Raw genomic sequence first — 19650 nt, forward strand, 5'->3', positions numbered from 1 at the left:
GAAACGATTTAGCCTAAATTTCCAGATCCTGGGACATAAATTTAGTTAAGGTAGAAGCCTACTCGTGAATGCAAATACTGACCCAGAATATATTCATTTTCAAATAAATTGTACTTCTGGGCAATTCAAAAAAGGTCAGCAGCTTAATTTTTGAGAAAATGATGGTTGAATTTTAGTGGATGGTGACCATTTTGGCAGTAGTATAACGCTTTTACCATAGGTTCATATGGCAGAGATATTATGCCATATCTCGTACTGCAGTCTGGTGACATAGACTGATTATATGTTGTCCTCAATTTTTTTTTTAAATCTGGGTTTTTAAAAAGAGTCAAAAAATGCATTTTTTTCTTTAAACATTGTGCTCTACGGAATTGTTCTATAAAAAGCGATTTTTGACAATTATTAGTTTTTCAAAATAAATAGCATTCTTGTGTGTGTTAGAGTGACGTACAAAAAAAATGTACGTCACTCTAACACACACAAGAATGCTATTTCATGGTGCCACGTGACATTGCCTTCATGATTTTACATAATAAACCAATGAACATTGTAATGAGTAGGCTTCTACCTTATATATGCTGCAAAATTAATTTATTGTCATTTTCTTTATTTTTGCATGTTTGATATACCACGGCATGTTACAATGATGAAGAAAATGAAATAAAAATACGGGGTGACCCTACTCAGTTCAGAGAAAATCTATCAATAATATAGTAACAGTGAAAATATCATGTTTTGTATGTTTATCATTGTTTCCTATGGCAAGGTTATATCCCAATATCTCAAAATGATGCTCGGTCACATATGGTGAAAAAAGTAATATAATGTCTTACAAGGTGCTTTTTGATATCTGGAAGTACTAAACAATTGACAATATTTTTGTGGGTTTTTAAAAAGGAAATGTGTTTTCAGTGGTCTATGGAAACCGCTGCTAAAATACCACTTTTGCATATTATTTTACCGTTTTCCCAAAAAACAGATTGTCAGTAAACAAAAAAAAAAGTACACCTACTGTTGACTTATACTTGAAATGAATAATTTTAGATAAATTTTAACACAAAATTTTGTCATTGCTATATGCGGTAAAATCGGCACTCAAGCGAAAACTCATTCTCATTGTGCAATCACAATATGAGTTCATTCAAGCGTTGACTCTTGGTATTTAATACGCCTTACTGGGTTGACTGCTGTGGTAAATCATGGACATAATATTATGGCTAACGCTTGTATATCTGTGTCATTGACCCAGATGCTCTAAATGTAGGTCGTGGGACTCACGGGCACTCTGCGATTCTGCGATATAGAATAATACTAGCGCGGCCAATGTAGTAATACTAGTATTCACATTATCATATGACTTTTATAACGGGTACTTGTCAGAAACACAAGTCCTCGCAATTAAAACAGGAAATAAAATAAAAGTAATATATCACGTGACCTTATTAATCGATAATGCATGAATGACACAAATACTTTCCTAGTAAAAATGTTTAATAATACATCATTTCTGAATTAAAAGAAATGAGATTAATCCGACAAGAACGATATATTTATTTCCACAACAAAAAAGAAAAATTGGAGGGGACACCCGGGTTCGAACCAGGGACCTCTCGATCTGCAGTCGAATGCTCTACCACTGAGCTATATCCCCATCTGATGTTACCAGCGCAAATTCACGGTTTTCCATTATTACATGTTTATATGGGCACACGATTGTGTTTGGTGTAATTAGAATCTGTGATGACAAGCCAGTCTCTAAACGCTAAATAGTGTGCCCGCTTACCCTGTGTGAATAAAATCGTTTCAACTCTGCCAATGTTTTCGATTAACGCACAGCATGTTGCGGTGAATGACATCGGAACAAGAACAGCACAGATGTAGGTCAGGGGTTACGTACAGTACCACAGTTGTAACTTGAATGAGATAAATGTACTTGCATAACCCGTAACTATGATGATTGCACGGCTGCAGCAGTCGGCTAATCAAATTGCCAGCAAAAATTGATTGTTAAAGTATTACTAGCCATTGTTTCTGATCAATTAAAAATAGAACTTCAAAAGTCGACCTTCAAATTGGTTGAAAGTTTGGGACATGAACAAGTGTACCAATACCAGCCATATACATAGAATTATTTTCAAGGCAACATAACCGAAAATACTTACTTTTACAATTTTCAACAAAATACTTAATTTCTCGTATATTTTGTACAATTTATTGATGAGAGTAGTATATACGGGTTATATTTAACCTGTTGATCGTAAAAATGGGACAAAATAGTGTCTTTCTATTTCCAACGATCAAAATAACGATTTTATTTAACTTTCTTCTTTGGAAATATCTTCACATTTTGTGTCTTTGTAACATTCTAATTTTCATTATTATAATTATATACACGCTTAATATGCACACTAACATTTTAACTAATTCGCATCAGCACTTCCTACGCTATAGAAGAAACCATTTTTTCAAATTCTCAGGCACAACAGTGATTTCATACTTTACCCATAATCCTTTGCTGGAGAATCCAGGTAGTGAACTATATAATAATGCTTTAAAATTTAATATCTAGAGAATAAAAAGTGATATATAAAAAAGGTGAATTGCATTCTTATACATTTGTTGGGTCTCTTTTATCTGAGAGCATTATATGTTTTTCCCCAGTCTCCCCCTTCAAACATTGCCTGAACGTGTCGAGTGCGGCATGAACGGCAGCAAAGTAATTCAGTCACGGTGAAATGCATTGATGGCTATGGGTATACTCGTTAGTAATATAATGCTACAATTGAAGAGAGACACACATATGTAATAAACAAGGCAAATTCTATGTAATAACATATTCTTTTTTTAGTACTTATTTTTTTTTTAAACCAGGGTTTGTTTGACGTGTTTTCTGTTCTGATAGCAAAGTCTCTTTCATATTGCGTTATAATTTTATAATTACGTGTTATGAGTGGGCTAATTTGAAAGTATACATCTTTATGATAACTTTTGAATATCAAAGAAGTGTGTTGATGAAGGGACAATTTTACAAAGCAAGGCAACAACCATCGCCGCGAATTACGACCGCAAATTCTTCTGTTTATACTAGTATATAGTACTGCCTGTGACCCATTGTTCTTGCTGCGCAATTAGTCCTGTAAACCACGGTTACCAGTAACCGTGTGTAAGTCCACACTTTCTCGCGTTGTTTCTAATACGTGTACATTTCAGAAATGGATATTCACCACGATAGTTTTTGTTTTGTCGCCCATGAGATCGTGAATCGACTTTGTCAATTGGTTAGCAGTTATGCAGATGCTGAATTGTTCCAGTTACGGACATCGAGTTACAAAAATTACCATATTTCAGAAACCACGCCCAAATTCTAATTCGAATTTTTAATAACAGTTAACCAAACTTTGAGTTACGGGCAACATACATTCAACGTTCAATTTTAGTAACTCAAATTTTAATTATCAGTTAACCAAACTTCGAACTACGGGAAATATCAAAGTTTATAAATAGCTTGTTAAATTGTCGATGAAAATTTGAAACCTTGTTTCTAAATAGCTCAGTACTTTATAATTTAGATCATCTGAACAGCTAGCTATAGAGTTTCTATTTTTGATTTCTAAATTGAAATCTACAGGATTAAAAATAGCTTTTCAAATTGGAATCTAAACTTTACAAATTGGCTATAACACAGTCCTATTGGTACCCCGGTACTTGTCACGGTGACCACACCTGGCTCATGTACTAACCCATAAAAAAAAAGAAAAAAAAAAAGAGGACTAGTGGTTCAAGAAATGTGGAAAAATGTCAGATAATGTTGGTTCACAAAAAATATCTCGCAATTGCTGTGCATATACATCAGCGGTGACAGTTTCAAAATGAAAAAAAAAAAACCCATTGGCAAAAAATCACTCACTTTAATCACTCTCCAAATAAAGAAAACAAATCGAATGGTTGTTGAGAATAATAGTTTGTTGCCATATTGGTAGGCATAAAAAATGGAATTCATTGATTTTCTCCAGAACCCGTCTCCCTAATTTTCAAATGGTCCACTCCCCGTTTTTTTACTACAGAATGACTAGGTTCTTTGAATACTGTAAGCTGCCGAAATCTACATGACCTAAAAACGAGTGAATTTGATAGCATCATAAAATGTGATCAAATGTGATGTATGTGCACAGATAATTACTTCGGTGTTATAGAGACAAAAAAAAATGCATGAAATATAAATAGATGCAAATAAAATGCAGGTAGAAGGTCGTTTTTACTGCCTCCAAATACATTGTAGCAGGCAAAGCCTCATGCACTTTCCCAGTTTTCTATTTGTTCAGTCATGTAGAAGCAGTATGTAATATTATACTAAATTTAAAACAGAATGAAATACAAATTTGAGTTTGTGCAATAATAATGTTGACATCAATGTGTGTCCTCAAGCATGGACACGCATTTTCAGGGTAAGAATTAGAATTAGCAAGTTCAGACTATAGAGGGCAGTATTGAAGACCAGTCCAATATTTGTTATATCCATTTAAAAACTGAAAAGCATATTGAAAGATTTGAAAAAACAAACAAAAAAACTTTCTTATTACTTTCTTACATTTATTGGAAATATATTACAAGAAGACATAGAAGTAGAAAATATAAAAGTATCTTATTCACAGGTAAACACAGTAAGATTACATTGACTGTTAGCCTGTCATTCCAACCTTTTCATTCCACCCACTCTTTCCACATTTACCGGTAAAGTATAATACAGTGGTAACTGACAAGTATTTTCTGCCAGCCAAACTCTACAATCTCAGCAAGAAATATTGCAGTATAAAATTACCACCTACACCTGTATTCATATAAAAACACATGGCAGAGAAAAAAAATCCTAAAATCTATGAATAAAAAAAAATATTGCATATTTTGAAAGTCATGAAATAAAATGTCAAAGTATTGGTAGATATAAAAATTAATTTAAAATTTTTTAAAACACTACTACAGAAATATAACTCAATATTGAGTAAGTATATAATCAAATTTAGTTTTAAAAATATTTCTTCTCTAAGAAGAATGCCTGATGAGTTTCAAAACAAAAACTGTTGATGTCTGCATTTTCAAGTTTCTGGCGATCGTTACATGCTTTCATTTGAATCCCATATGCCTAAAATTATTTGTACAATATATAAACATACACAGCTTGACAGCCCAAATCATCAGAGTTTAGGAATTAAAGCACTGTAGTATTCGTGCCACATCATGTATGATGTACGACATATGTAAAATACATTGCTATTCAAATTTGATGCAAGCTCCATGGCAACTATGTCAACAAATGTCAGTGTATATTTGTACATACTAATAATGCACAAACCGATAAAAAACAAAACATGCTGAGAAGGAGATCAATTCTTGTCAACTATTTACATCACAATATTCAACAAGGATAAAATTGACACAATGATAAAATATATTTTGGCTTTGTCACACCATGTAACACCACATTTAATTCGCATGGAAACAGCCTTTGCATATATGTTTTGTGATAATAAACCACAACAAAATTATGTATAAAAATATGTACTCTATTAGCTAACAATTATTTACTTATTTACAAAATTAAATATCACAAGATGTATGTAAACTTGGTAATTATAAAAACCATGTCATGATGCCTCTCAGCATAAACAGCGCCATCTATAGTTCAAATAAATCAACTTTTGTTTATTTAAGTGTTCAGGAACACAAACCAACTTTTATCAATCTTGAATTATAGAAACTCCTGAGAATTGGTAAATGATTTTTTTGTCAAATATTGGTAAAATATTCTGATGGCTTTCTGTACACTTTAAATCCAATTCAGTAAAATGAAACTATGTACATGGTCAGTATTAGCTCTATTAAAAGCATATGGTTACATGAGAGCTGTTACAAAATTCTCATACAAACAACCATTTTTGGCTTTTATGAGACCTGATTGAAGCTATGCTTCTAATCGAGCAAAAAAACTAAATCCACATTTTTTGAAGAATATACTGCATTATACAAACAAAAGATTGGGACAGAATACAGTGAAGTTGTATGAGATGAAAAATATTATGATTTCCTGCAGAATAGAAAGTCAGTTTTGCTGCAACTGACAGGAAAAAAAGTATGACAGGAAAAATAATTATTTTTTTAACACAATGACACAGAGCATACTCTTTCTATAAGTCTAAGTAACGGCCAATGTGTTAGAAAAAACAAATCCATTTTTTCCATTTTATAGTACCTCCTACACAGAAAACAAAATAACCTACGTGAAATTCAACAACAACAAAATAAGCAGCAATCAGCCATTAAAAGCAAAATGAATTTCATCTTTCTGTAGTTTCATTATTGCAATCATCAGTGGTTTCTACTTGTTTCGTCGTCTCTTTGTCATCTTCTCGACACTCTGTCATAAATGCACTGTAAAAAATACAAAGATGATTTCTTGAATAAATAATGAATCTTCAAATCAAAATGAGAATGAAAAATAGGACGCATTCTTTGGCTTGATATCTAGCTCTACATATGGAGGTGTTTTCAAGAGTTCGACTGCAATATAACGGTTTAGTATATGAAAAAAAAAAAAAACTCAAATGAGCCAGGCAAGTAAATATACACATAGTTTGTTTTGGTCCACAATATTATTAAATGCAGACAAATTTTAAAACAAATACGAATCACACAAAATAAACAGATACATACTCATCTTTCTTCTCAGCCGCTTCACTGTAATTTAAAATAAAAATTTATAATAATTAGTAATATTGTGACAAAGTGAGAACATATATCCTGATGGATTGCATGTGTATCATTATCTATGAAGGGTGCATTGTCAGCAAAATTGTGTTTGAAACTGTTGGCATGTGCAGTAATATACGTGATTTAATATATGCACAACTGTTACAGTATTTGCAAAATATCTGTGTCAGAAATTTATTATTAGCCGAAAATTGCTGAGCATTTCCATAGATTCATTTGTGATTGAGTTTGCAGCATCTTAGGGTGTCTTCAAGTCAATCGGTTTTCGAAGATGGGCAATATCTATATTCAAGGTTCATCGCATTTGCCATTGAGATTGATCTACGATGCACACTCGACTCTTGAGTTGTTTCCTACATAACTACCTATTAGGTCCTTCCCTTTTGAACAACTATTTATCATGTTACCACTGCATTCAAGTTAACTACAAATATTTAACATACTTTTTATGTTGTGTTTATTAGCACACACGCCAAACAGAATTTGAAACAGCAATGTATGATTATTTGTAATGAAGATAATAATAACTTCTTGATATATAGCAAAATATGCCAGCTTAACTCACAAATGCCTCGATTTTTGGCCAGGTTACTTAAAATTGAAACAGCTTTCAAATAAATTTTGCCAACATTACGACTTCATCACTTCAAAGCGAGTATGTATGTGGTAATTACCTATTAGTAGCATTGCCTTGTGTTGTGTCTTTGTCATGGTGCTCTTTGCTCTCACCCTGTAAACAAACAACTCACACCATCAAACCATGTGACAAGCATCACCAAGTGCATATAGCCATGACCCAACTAGGACCTTTGTACATAGCAAAAATCAGCATACAGGCATATGATAAAATCTCACCTCTGGTTCTACACCGCTATCATACCCATCCCGGTTATCTTCCGCTGTTTGACAATTTGATTCATCTCCTTTGTTAACAACATCTGAAAAACATAGTGAAACTATTGTAACCTTGTCCCAATGGCTGATTTGATTATATCTAACAAAATAATATTAACCAATTTGATCAACATAAAGCTACAGCATGCCCCAGGAAAAACTATTGTTCTGTTGAAAAAAAAAAGGTAGCTATATTCTTTTTTTTTTTTCATTGTCCTTCCAACATCAAATTTCACATTATCACCAACACCTGCCTTATTAGGTTACAGAAAAAACTTTAAACAAGTTTTCAATGATATTTTTGTGAGAAATGGTAATGCATCCAATATTATTGAAGAACACTTAATGGTGAACAACCAAAGATAATAATCACATAGGTGTAAAATGAAAATTATTTTTATTATACAGATGTTAGTAGTCGATCAGCTGAGAATAAGTTTCAGGGGTTCACAAAAAATTGCATGGGTATAGAAATTCATTTTGAAATACATTTAGTAACAAAAAGATGCTGCAATAAATAACATAATATAAATAACAAATTCGTTGCAGCAGGTTTCTTTTAGGCAAGTCCTCAAGCAAAGCAGGTTACAGTTTATGGTCATGCTTTTGTATTAGTAAAAGTAACTACAGCGTTATGTTGCATAGACAATTCAAAGATCCCAGGTTGATACCAGTACATTAGATTAAACAATGAAGAACAACTCAGAATCACATTCATTATGTTTGACTTCATTATTTCATTATTACATATAATAAATATGAAAGCAAATAAAATCAATGTGGGTTGTCATGTCCAGAATGAAAAGACTATGCCACATGACAGACATGGTAATCACAATATCTAGTCTTCATTTTCATTGCAGGCAAGATAAAAACAATATCATTACACAGATAAACTCAAGAGGGCGCTCATCCAAGGCAGTTATAGTTTTTTCTACAAACAAATACCTGTTTGCACCAAAGGAGGAAGAGGAAACAACTTATATTTGGTGATTACTTTGAGATTATCTTATCAGGGGGGCATAAAATAAATACCACATGATGATAAGAATCATGCTTTTAGTTGGACACCTGTCTACTTGTCATTTTAGGCACTCCACATTTTAGACAGATACTCAATTTGATTTGACAGGCTAAATTTATAGAAACCTGTCAACTTTTGAGTGAAAATTTCCAGTTTTTTGCAAAATAGCCATAAATAATCAAATACTATCTTGCATTCATTGCACTTAATTTTTTGGCTAAAAATTCAAAACGAATCCAGCATGGAAACCAAACTTATTGACATGGACACAATCTATTATAACACACACAAAACACGCTGATAAATATTGATAGAAATATCAGGAATGATGATACACTTTCATTCAATTCACAACAATGGATACATGATACTCCTAGAGTGTAAAATTACCTTTATTATTAGTGTCTTGTTCATCTCCGGTTATATTACCAGGTATAGATGCTTTAGCACTGCTGGGTCCTGCAGCTTTGAATCTGACTCTATTTCCTGTACCCACAGCGGATGTATCACTGCTCCATGAACTACCAGTAGCGGGTCTCTTCTCACTGTTATCTTTCCCTAAGACACCACCTGTACTGTGTCCACCACTCAAAGTGTCATCACCATCTAACGCATCAGTATTTGTAATGGCAAGCTGCCTCGGCTGGTTTTAAAAATTATGTAAAAAAAATTAATTCCAATTATGAATCACACTTAGCCATTGTTTTGAATACCAATGTCTTTTCTTTGCAAGTATGCTTTGAAAGCTTTTATTGAAGTAGAGAAAATGTGGTAATGATTAAAATGTGTTAAGCACCCCAAATTTTTTTTTTTCTGGTCAGCCCACTCATCAGTTGAAACAGGGTTGGTCACTATTTTGCTCAAACATTGTAAAAAATGTAAGAAAAAAAAGGTAGAAAAAAAGAATGCTCATTCATCTCATCTCAGACAATTTTTTTTATTTAAATTTTGTCAATAGTGTGGCAGATTGAAGAAATTGAAAACATACAGCAGGTATTTTGTTGTAGTTTGTTTGAAGGCTTTTTATTTTAATTACATATATACATATGGCTTGCTCTCATTGGTCAATCAGTATCACTTGAAGGCGATATAGGATGCACTGGGGCGGAAAAAATGAAGTATTTTACCCTACACTGATCTTTTGACATTGAGAGACATAGGACAATCATCTAATACATGATAAAAACTCACCTCCAATCCTTGCACTCGTCTGTCTGCAATGTACTCATCACCTTTCCTGGTTTGGTTTCTGTCTCAGCAATTTTTAGCACAGAGAGCCACACAAGAAGAACACATTGAGATACAGGGAGGAATGAGAATGAATGGAGGGGCAGGAAGGTACACAGATAAAGATGTAAAGTTAACGGAGGAAAGAATGAATACAAAGTCAATATTATAACAGCCAGGTTATAGATAAAAATGAAATCAAGAGTGGGTGAAAGAGCGAGGTGGAATAAAGAAAAATATAGGAGAACTTGGTTAGCAATGAATATAATGAAATTTATTACTTTAAAACAGCAATTATAACAATAAATATGAAGCAACCCAATGGTAGGTAAAAACACCAATTATAAATATAAAACTAGCATATGTCACCAACCAACCATTTTTTTTTGCATAACAAAGCATTATAGACTCAAAATGCCTGGAAACCTTGAACAAATGAAATATTTTAGAACTCTATTATTATATTTATTATAATTCATTTAATTGCATTATAATTCATTTTAAAAATGCATTGAATCCTTAAGAAATTCTTGTCATGGCTTATTAAATATGAAAATTTAATTAAAAAATAATATTGATTTTAAGATGATATATAATAAATATACTGAAAATTTTGAAAACCCTGGTGTGTTAATTTCCAATGTTTATTGATATCTGACTACTCTGTGTTATTGCTGTCCTGTGAAGAATTTAACAGAAAGACTACTTTTTAAAGTTTGAACTTTGACCCAAGCACTGATCAACATCTTTAACTTTTACAATGCATATGGACTACTGACCTGAAATCTGACCTGCTAACTCATGCCATCATTAACCGTAAAAGATAATTATTTATGCAAATGATATATATAATAATATTATCCCTGGATACAGGTAATCAAGCTCACCACAAGAGATTAAATAATCTACAGGTACCGTATGCTCTGTTCAATATTATGTATAGACTGGTTAACATTTCTACTCAATATCATTATTATTATTTTTTTTTAGGAACAAAAGCCATTTTCTATCCTGACATGAGGACAAAACTCATTAGGCAAATCACCAGTCAATGTATTGTGCAAATTCTGATAGCCAGGGATTATTATGTATGTGTATTTCTACTACCGTATTTTCTTTATTAGTAGCACATGTACTTATACAAATCACAGATGTGTCTATGGTCAAAATAATATTGCACATCAACCTAATAGAGCAAATTTGATATGTGAAAAACAAAAAAGAAATTATGTATATTCACTAATTATGATACTAATCAACAGTTTAATTATAAAAAATAACACTCTGGAACATGTTAAATCTTGAATAAAATCTAAAATCTAAACTTCAAAATAATGCCCCAAAATAACTGATTTGAAGGATACCATGAGTGTCATTTTTGAGTGACGTAACTAATGCCTTTTAACTCCAAACAATTGAAATACAATAAAAGTCTCTTGGGAGTCCCTGTCTTGATTTTTGTAGGAGTTTCCGGGAAAGCTTTGCCTCATTTTAAGATGACCTCTAGCTAAGTTGCTTGCCGAACTATCTTCAGTTAGCATATACTCATCCCTTAAGTTCTCTGCCTGACTCTCACTTAATTCTATCTGCACTACACTGGGTCCTTTAAGTAAGCTATATTTCAGATAATTCTCATCCGGGTGCACACATATTGCTTTCAGATTCCTACATTAGAATATAATAAATATTGAATTCATTGTGGCTGTGACTGTCTCATAATTTTTATAAAAAAAAAATAACACTAATTCCAACTGGTCAGTTAACTCTTTAAGAACGCTTAATTTCTCAATACGAAAAAAGTAGAACCATAATCTGTTCAATTAGAGTGGAAATAAGGGCTTAATAATTACCTTGCTCTCACACCTCTACCAGTGGTATTACTAGATCTTGCTAAATCTTTAAGTCTTTCCAATTCTTCATTGTCCACATGATATTTATTTTTAATTGGGACAGTGGCACCAGACATGTAGTACATGCGATCTACACGATGGGGGATAATCTGAAACAAATTTAAATATACAGTATTAAAATAACTGTGTTTCTCTAAACTCAGAAGAGATGCATATCTTGATTCACAGTCTCAAAATCCTTGTTTTTATCACTGAAACCAGGAATCAAACTTTTTATTTGTGCCACCAGTTGTGCAGTCACTGACATAAGCATCGAGGTAGGATTGGTGATAGACATGTGTGTAATTTTATAGTAGATTCATTGCTAATGGTTGTCATTATAGTAACAGCTAAATGGAAACCAAAATACACAATTATATTAGTTTTAAGAAGGAACACATACCTCTGATGCTCTTTTTAATGCTTTGCTTTTCACTTTCGTCTTTTCTTCAGTACTAAATCTTCTTTGCTGCTCACTTAGACATCTGCCGGAATGTGCAGAACGGTGTGTCCTAAATAATACAAAAGTTTGTCGAGAAAGCAATGAACTAAACAAATGTCCCTTAAAGAGAGATATATTCATATACAATTCAAGTACCGGGGTATAATTTCATTTGAGGACAAAAATAAACCATGTACAGGACCGACTAGTGTTATCAATCCTGTCGGCTATGACACTTGATTGTCCCACACTCAGTATTATTGTACATGAATACAAAAGGGTCTTCTGATATCAATTATAAACATACCGGTATTCCCTCAAACATAGACAGCCTTTCAATGTTCATAAAAATGTATTTTGAAAAGCATTCCAACATAACGCTGTCATATTTTACTGTAAATTCAGTGAAAATACTGTATTTGTTCTATAGAAATGAATCTCTAATAGAAGTACACACATAAGCAAAAAAATTGAATTCACTGGATAATGGATTATTAAAATATGATTTATGACAAGTATTAGTAATATTAGAATACTTCATTACTAACAAGGTAACAGTAAATATAACAATATAAACAGCCTGGTGACAAGGTGAGCACCCACATGTAAATCTGTCAAACGACAATAAACAAATTTAGTACAGTACTGGCTTCCAAATAAAAATGAAAAGAACACATCTGAGTTGGTCATTCACTATTAAATCAAATTTGGCATTCTGTTTTTCTGATACAGAAGTGACCGAAATAAAGATGAGATACTTACCACCCAGAGTGTTTACTCTGTGATTGAATATATCTGTCTGAACATATTGAGACTGATTTTATACCACGTGACGGTGATCCTGACCTCAAACTAATAGCTTTGCTGGCAGGACTAACACTTGGAAGCGGAACTTGCTTTATCTTACTTGTAGAACTGAAAAAAATAAAGAAACTCATTTTTCAATGTTTTGTATCAACTCAATATTTGCTCAAATAATTGTGTGTTGACATTCTCTCAACATTAAAGAATAGTGAATTGTGGAATTTTTCATCTCAGGTGAAGAAACAAATCTTAGACAATGTCTGTGTCAATGTCCCTGTATCAATGTCCATGTGTATATAGTAGTGTGTTTGGGAAAGAATATCACAACATTTTTGTAGAGAGTGGAGAGTCACAATGACTTCAGTCAGATTCTGTCCTGCGAAACCATCAAATTACTAAATGCTGAAATCTGAAGTAGTGAAAATCTTCATACATCAAATACGTTTTTCTCCAAAAACATATAAAAACAAATATATATTTATAAGTACATCTCATTACATTAGTGATGCATTTAGATTAGTTTTCTAGGTTATGTTATTAAACTTGGTCAGCCTACAATGTATATTTATTTATAGACGGTAATATCCTGTTTAGTTTGATTTAAACATGTAAAGTTAGCGGACTTAATCAGATTAAATGAATTCTTCACACAAACTAGGTCACTTTGTCAAGATTGCTACATAAATTGCTATGGTTTAGTGTCATCTAAGAAATTTATTATTTTATGATAATAAACCATAAAAATTACAATATAAGTTATTTCCTCAATTTTCCCTTATTATTTAAATCGTGCAGATGACATGTTGTTATTGAATAGTTCTCAGTACAACCATATTAAAAAACAAATAAAATGTACATTATAAGATTGAATCAACTTCTTTGATCAAACCACTTGAGAGAACTACTTCTTATAAAAAATATATATATATTAATGCAACGGTTATGATATATGTACGATGTGCTTCCATTTTGTACTTTACATATGTATACACCACAAGGAATGAACACTGAATAAAATTTATTCCACTAGAAATGATATAAAACAAAAAATAAGTAAATAATAATAAGAGAAAACAAGTCATTGTCAATGACACGTTCCCGTTCCGTTCATATTTGAGTGACATATACATTCAAAGCAGATCATGACCGAAATGCACCTGCATATGTACAACACATTGTGCTAAATCTGAACAAAATCCATCCATGCATGACTGAGATCCGGTTCTGGAATTGTGAAAATACGTGATTTTGATGCATTTTCGGCCTTAAAATGGCCATCATTCCGCTATTGTTAAGCAGATCATGAAACAAATGCACATATCTATTTGTGACATGATGTACCATGTGTGTGTGAATTTTGAACTTGATCAATCCAGACATGTCTTGGATACGGATCCAGAACTGAATTCTTTAACAAAATGGCCGCCAGTCGGCCATTTCGAACTTGATCCGAAAAAAAAAAGACGTGCATCAAGGTCCTATTATGTTTAATGTATGTACCAAATTTGAACAAAATCCATCCTTGCATAACTGAGATACGGGTCCGGAATGGTGAAAATGTGCGATTTCAATGCATTTTCGGCCTTAAAGCGGCCCCCATTTGGCTATCGTTACTGAGATCATGAAACAAATGCACATACATATTTGTGACATGATGTACCTTGTGTGTGTGAAGTTTGAACTTGATCAATCCAGACATGTCTCGGATACGGATCCAGAACTGAATTCTTTAAAACAAAATGGCCGCCAGTCGGCTATTTCGAACTTGATCCGAAAAAAAAATGACGTGCATCAAGGTCCTATTATGTTTAATGTATGTACCAAATTTGAATGAAATCCGTCCATGCATAACTGAGATCCGGGTCCGGAATGGTGAAAATGTGCGATTTCAATGCATTTTCGGCCTTAAAACGGCCGCCATTTGGCTATCGTTAATGAGATCATGAAACAAATGCACATACATATTTGTGACATGATGTACCTTGTGTGTGTGAAGTTTGAACTTGATCAATCCAGACATGTCTCGGATACGGATCCAGAACTGAATTCTTTAAAACAAAATGGCCGCCAGTCGGCTATTTCGAACTTGATCCGAAAAAAAAAATGACGTGCATCAAGGTCCTATTATGTTTAATGTATGTACCAAATTTGAATGAAATCCGTCCATGCATAACTGAGATCCGGGTCCGGAATGGTGAAAATGTGCGATTTCAATGCATTTTCGGCCTTAAAACGGCCGCCATTTGGCTATCGTTAATGAGATCATGAAACAAATGCACATACATATTTGTGACATGATGTACCTTGTGTGTGAAGTTTGAACTCGATCAATCCAAGCATGTCTCAGATACGGATCCAGAACTGAATTCTTTAAAACAAAATGGCCGCCAGTCGGCCATTTCGAACCCGATCCAAAAAAAAAAATGACGTGCATCAAGGTCCTATTATGTTTAATGTATGTACCAAATTTGAACAAAATCCGTCCATGCATAACTGAGATCCGGGTCCGGAATGGTGAAAATGTGCGATTTTGATGCATTTTCGGCCTTAAAATGGCCGCTATTCGGCTACCGTTAATCGGATCATGAAAAAAATGCATGTGCATATGTCCCATATAATGTGTGATGTATGAGTGAAGTTTGAACTTAATCGGTCCATGCATGTTCGAGATACAGGTGATCACGGACGCACGGACGCACGGACGAACGGACGGACGCACACAGGGCAAAACATAAGTCCCCGTTTTCGGACTGCGTCCGAACGGGGACTAAAAATAGTAATAAAGAAAACAACAAACAATTAATCAACCGTTTTACTACCGGTAACCAAATATCAATCAACTAATAAACCGTAAAAGAATAAAAAAAACTTCCAAACAAAATAATATATTTAACGGAACGCAGTGTGGAGACTAAGCTGCCCTAGCTCGCTGTATTACTGTAAAATGACTAATTTTCACTGGGTTTAAATTTCTCTGATTTACCATTTCGGGCATATTCAGTGGATTTTAAATTCATGGTTTTGTCATTTAGCTACCGGGTAATGTGTTCTATGCTAAATTTGACATATTTACTGGGTTCTAATTTAGCGCATTTTCCAGGCAGCGAAACCCAGTGAATAATTAATCCTTTTACAGTATTGATTGTATTTACATTGCTTGGAAAGTCTTTTGTACGCACATCAGTTGCACAATGGCTTGATGAACAGCAAATACTAAAACATTTACACATAAACACTATCAATATTTCATAAAAAGACCTGATTATTAAGCACTAAAATATGTGGACATAAATTATCACTTTCTTAGTTAATATAATACAATACATAAAGAGTTATATAACTTTTGGCGACATGTAGATTGGGTATTTTTTTTTATAGCAAGCCATAAAATAAAAACAAATTTAATGGAAAGTATAGATACTTTATGGTCATGTTTTATGAAAATGTACTCTATGTAAGGTTTATACTGTAAGGTATACACTGTTATAATGAACATCAACATCCTGGTAAGGTATAAAACAGGGTTTTTTCTAACCAGGGACCAAAAATATTTCAATGCCGATAGATACATCGTTAAAACAGTGCAGAAACCTTCCAATATGGCATTTCCAGGTTGATCGTCTGTGTGTGCTCCATCTTGTTCATTTCTTCTAGAAAAACCTGTAATACATACAGTACAGTACAGTACAGTCCATGCTTTAAGCTGGCTTTAAGCTATTTTAACATGCTTTCAAAACTACCGTATCAAAATTGTACTGTCCTATATGGGTAACCCAGGTAAAATACTAAATTAAGAAAAAAATGTTGTAAATATTATTGACAATGATATTCACTTTAAGAAAAGGCAAAGCCAGTTTAGATGTTGGACTGCACTGTAAGTATCTCTGATGTATCAGTCAGGTTTCTTTTAGAATCAGTGTCAGTTTTTCAGCACTGACTGTATAAACACATTATAAATGTAGAAAATATCTAATTTAAATAAAGATGAAAAACAGTACTAAGGATCAATTCCTAGTTCTAGTTGCTCCTAATGTAAACCATGCAAAATACAATGAACAAAAACAATCTGATTATTAAGTACAACTTAAAATATATATTGTACATTTTATTACTTACTGGAATGGCCAACGTATTGAACTTTTTATTTTGGAAAAGACAAAAAAGCAATTTGCTTCAGTTAATAATAATAAACAAATGTATAATAATTATAAATAAATTAATAATAATAAATGTAGTTTAGGCTTGACACATCCATGGAAGTTACTGCACTTGACACCCCACCAGACTGCCCTTTATAATAATTAAATATTTCTTTCACAGTGTCAACTAGTCTAATGCTTTTTGCCTTAATGTAGATCACAAGTTTTCAACCTTTTATAAATAGGAAAAATATTTAAAAAAATTTGTGGTTTCAAAAATCTCACATAATTATTGATTTTGAAACATGTCATCAACTTATCACATTTTATTCCCAGTACAAAATATTTGTTTGAAGGAAAACTGCCTAAAAAGATGCAAAAATTAACATTTTTGGAACAATTTCCTTATTAAAGCGTTATCTTTTAAAAAATAAATAGTAATCCTCAGAATGTCCAAGGAATTCTTGACAACCATAAGTACCGGTACCCATCTTATAACTACATATGATTTTATTTCCATGGTATTCAAAAACAAATTCTGAGATATGATGAGACTTTCTACAATAGGAACCAATGGTAAATAAAAAGCTCGAAAATGACCATGGATGTTTGACCTCTGTTTTTGTGAAAAGTAATTTAATGGCCATATATTTTTTTCTGGGTTTTGTGAAGAGCATTAAATATTTACCAAAGTGTAAAAGAAGAGGAAATCCAAGCATTTGGTTAATGGAATCCAACCACCTCAACAAAGACCCAAGCTGTACATATGTTAATTGAAGTTATATTAAAACAGATTTCAACAGAGCAAGAAGGAAGGAAACAAGCAACAATCATGTAGCTCTATATAAAAGAAAAATGCTTTATACAAAAATACAATGACTTACTTGAAAGATTGGGGCGTGGTAGACCTTTGTACATTGCTAAAGTCATCTTGCACTTGTGAATTATACTGTAGAAAAAAAAAAAACATGGACAGTTTTATTATGGAACACATGTACAAATATCCAGGGTAGACATTTTACATTATCACACTTCCTGAAACGCAAAGTTAATAACTCTTTTAAAGCTGCAGAGTATGTTTTACCACCACTTATCTCAGATAATGTACACAAACATTTTAAAAAAGAAAGAAAAAAACACAACATTGACGATTAAGTTGGAGACCTATTCGACTATGAAATACATTAGGAAACATCGGGCAGTTTCCTGCGGTTCAACCTAAAGACTACACATGTTAGACTGATTTTAAAAGGAAATTGGTCAATTCAAAAACAGCAGTTAATATTGTCCATTATTGATTTTTAAATCGTACATAGCCACAATGTTGACCATTTAAAAAAAATGATCATTATGGAGATAGTTACAAAATACTGGTTTTCAAAGCAACAAGCCAAGGTACCGTATTGAATTATAACATCACTTTTATACTTGATGTAAAGTATTACTTATCACAAATTTGAAATAACATCAGTTATACACATATATCATACTCTGCCACCTTGTAGTGTCTTGTTACTAAGTACATCAATTACTGGTTGCTATATAAACAAGACATGTTACCTTGACAACTACCCCACTGTGATAATTACTTTATTATTTATTTAACTGTCAAGTAGGAATAAAGTATTATGGAAGTGCCTGAACCCACTTTTTTGTTTGTATGGACGAAAGGATTTAAAAAAACAAAACAGAAGTCAGCCAATGGTTTCTGTTTGATTCATCGGGGAGTGGAAGTAAAGGCGAGTGGCAGTGTTCAAATATAGGGGTGTGTTCCCACATGGGATTGGGTTAAATCAATCTGTTAAAGTAAATTGCAAATTTCAATTCTGGACTTCCGCCCTGAACACACCCACAACAAACATACAGAAGCTCGTACATTAAACTCTCCACACAGCGAATAACTGCACGAATTCGAAAGCTATTTCAAAAATAGCTCAGCGAATAAACTGCAAAATAAACAATAACTTTTTTTACAGTGCACACCTGGTAAGAAAATCAAGCTACAGAATATAGACAAAAAGAAACCTTTGTGTTGAGACTATGACCTTATTGATTAGATAGCACATCACTGAGAGGTGCTCCCCTTACTACTAAATGTATACACACAGAATTGGATTTGTTCCAAGACATTCATTTATATAACATTATTTTCCCCCCAACAATTGAATAGGTCTGTTCTTCGTGACATTTTTTCAACTTTATAAGCATGTGACGCATGATACGTAATCCAGTATGTGAAGTACATGACGACACAATGTGCACAAACAGAAGCTATTTTCTGATGTAGACTGCTTACCACTCTATGCAAATGGATAAACCATCATATAGACTTTTGTGAAATGTTTTTCTGAGAGTGGCCGATGCAGGCCCTATATTATGAAAGTAAAATTACGTGTGTGTATAACAGTGATGACATTCAAAATGTATATGGTTCTTACATACAGCTGTGTAATGACATGCAATTTT

At 32.9% G+C, this 19650-nt stretch overlaps 1 protein-coding gene and 1 non-coding gene across 3 annotated transcripts in view; both read right to left on the minus strand.

Moving 5' to 3' along the window:
- Positions 1 to 1579: 1579 nt before the first annotated feature.
- On the minus strand, positions 1580 to 1651 carry TRNAC-GCA (transfer RNA cysteine (anticodon GCA)). The gene has a single exon. It is a non-coding gene; the product is annotated as a tRNA-Cys (tRNA).
- A 2918-nt stretch (positions 1652 to 4569) lies between these two features.
- The window catches only part of LOC100371803 (uncharacterized), a 31462-nt gene continuing 16381 nt past the window's right edge, over positions 4570 to 19650 (minus strand). For both annotated transcript variants that reach the window (XM_006825119.2, XM_085500277.1), the window contains 10 exons: positions 18069 to 18133; positions 13004 to 13156; positions 12203 to 12311; positions 11761 to 11909; positions 9875 to 9932; positions 9074 to 9326; positions 7621 to 7703; positions 7440 to 7495; positions 6709 to 6732; positions 4570 to 6426 (listed from right to left, as the gene is read on the minus strand). In XM_006825119.2, coding sequence (XP_006825182.1) covers positions 6333 to 6426; positions 6709 to 6732; positions 7440 to 7495; positions 7621 to 7703; positions 9074 to 9326; positions 9875 to 9932; positions 11761 to 11909; positions 12203 to 12311; positions 13004 to 13156; positions 18069 to 18133 — 1044 coding nt within the window. In that variant the 3' untranslated portion in view covers positions 4570 to 6332. The remainder of the gene's footprint in view (positions 6427 to 6708; positions 6733 to 7439; positions 7496 to 7620; positions 7704 to 9073; positions 9327 to 9874; positions 9933 to 11760; positions 11910 to 12202; positions 12312 to 13003; positions 13157 to 18068; positions 18134 to 19650) is intronic.

The sequence above is a fragment of the Saccoglossus kowalevskii genome, chromosome 6 (assembly GCF_978046115.1).
Source record: "Saccoglossus kowalevskii chromosome 6, keSacKowa6.1, whole genome shotgun sequence".
NCBI lineage: Eukaryota > Metazoa > Hemichordata > Enteropneusta > Harrimaniidae > Saccoglossus > Saccoglossus kowalevskii.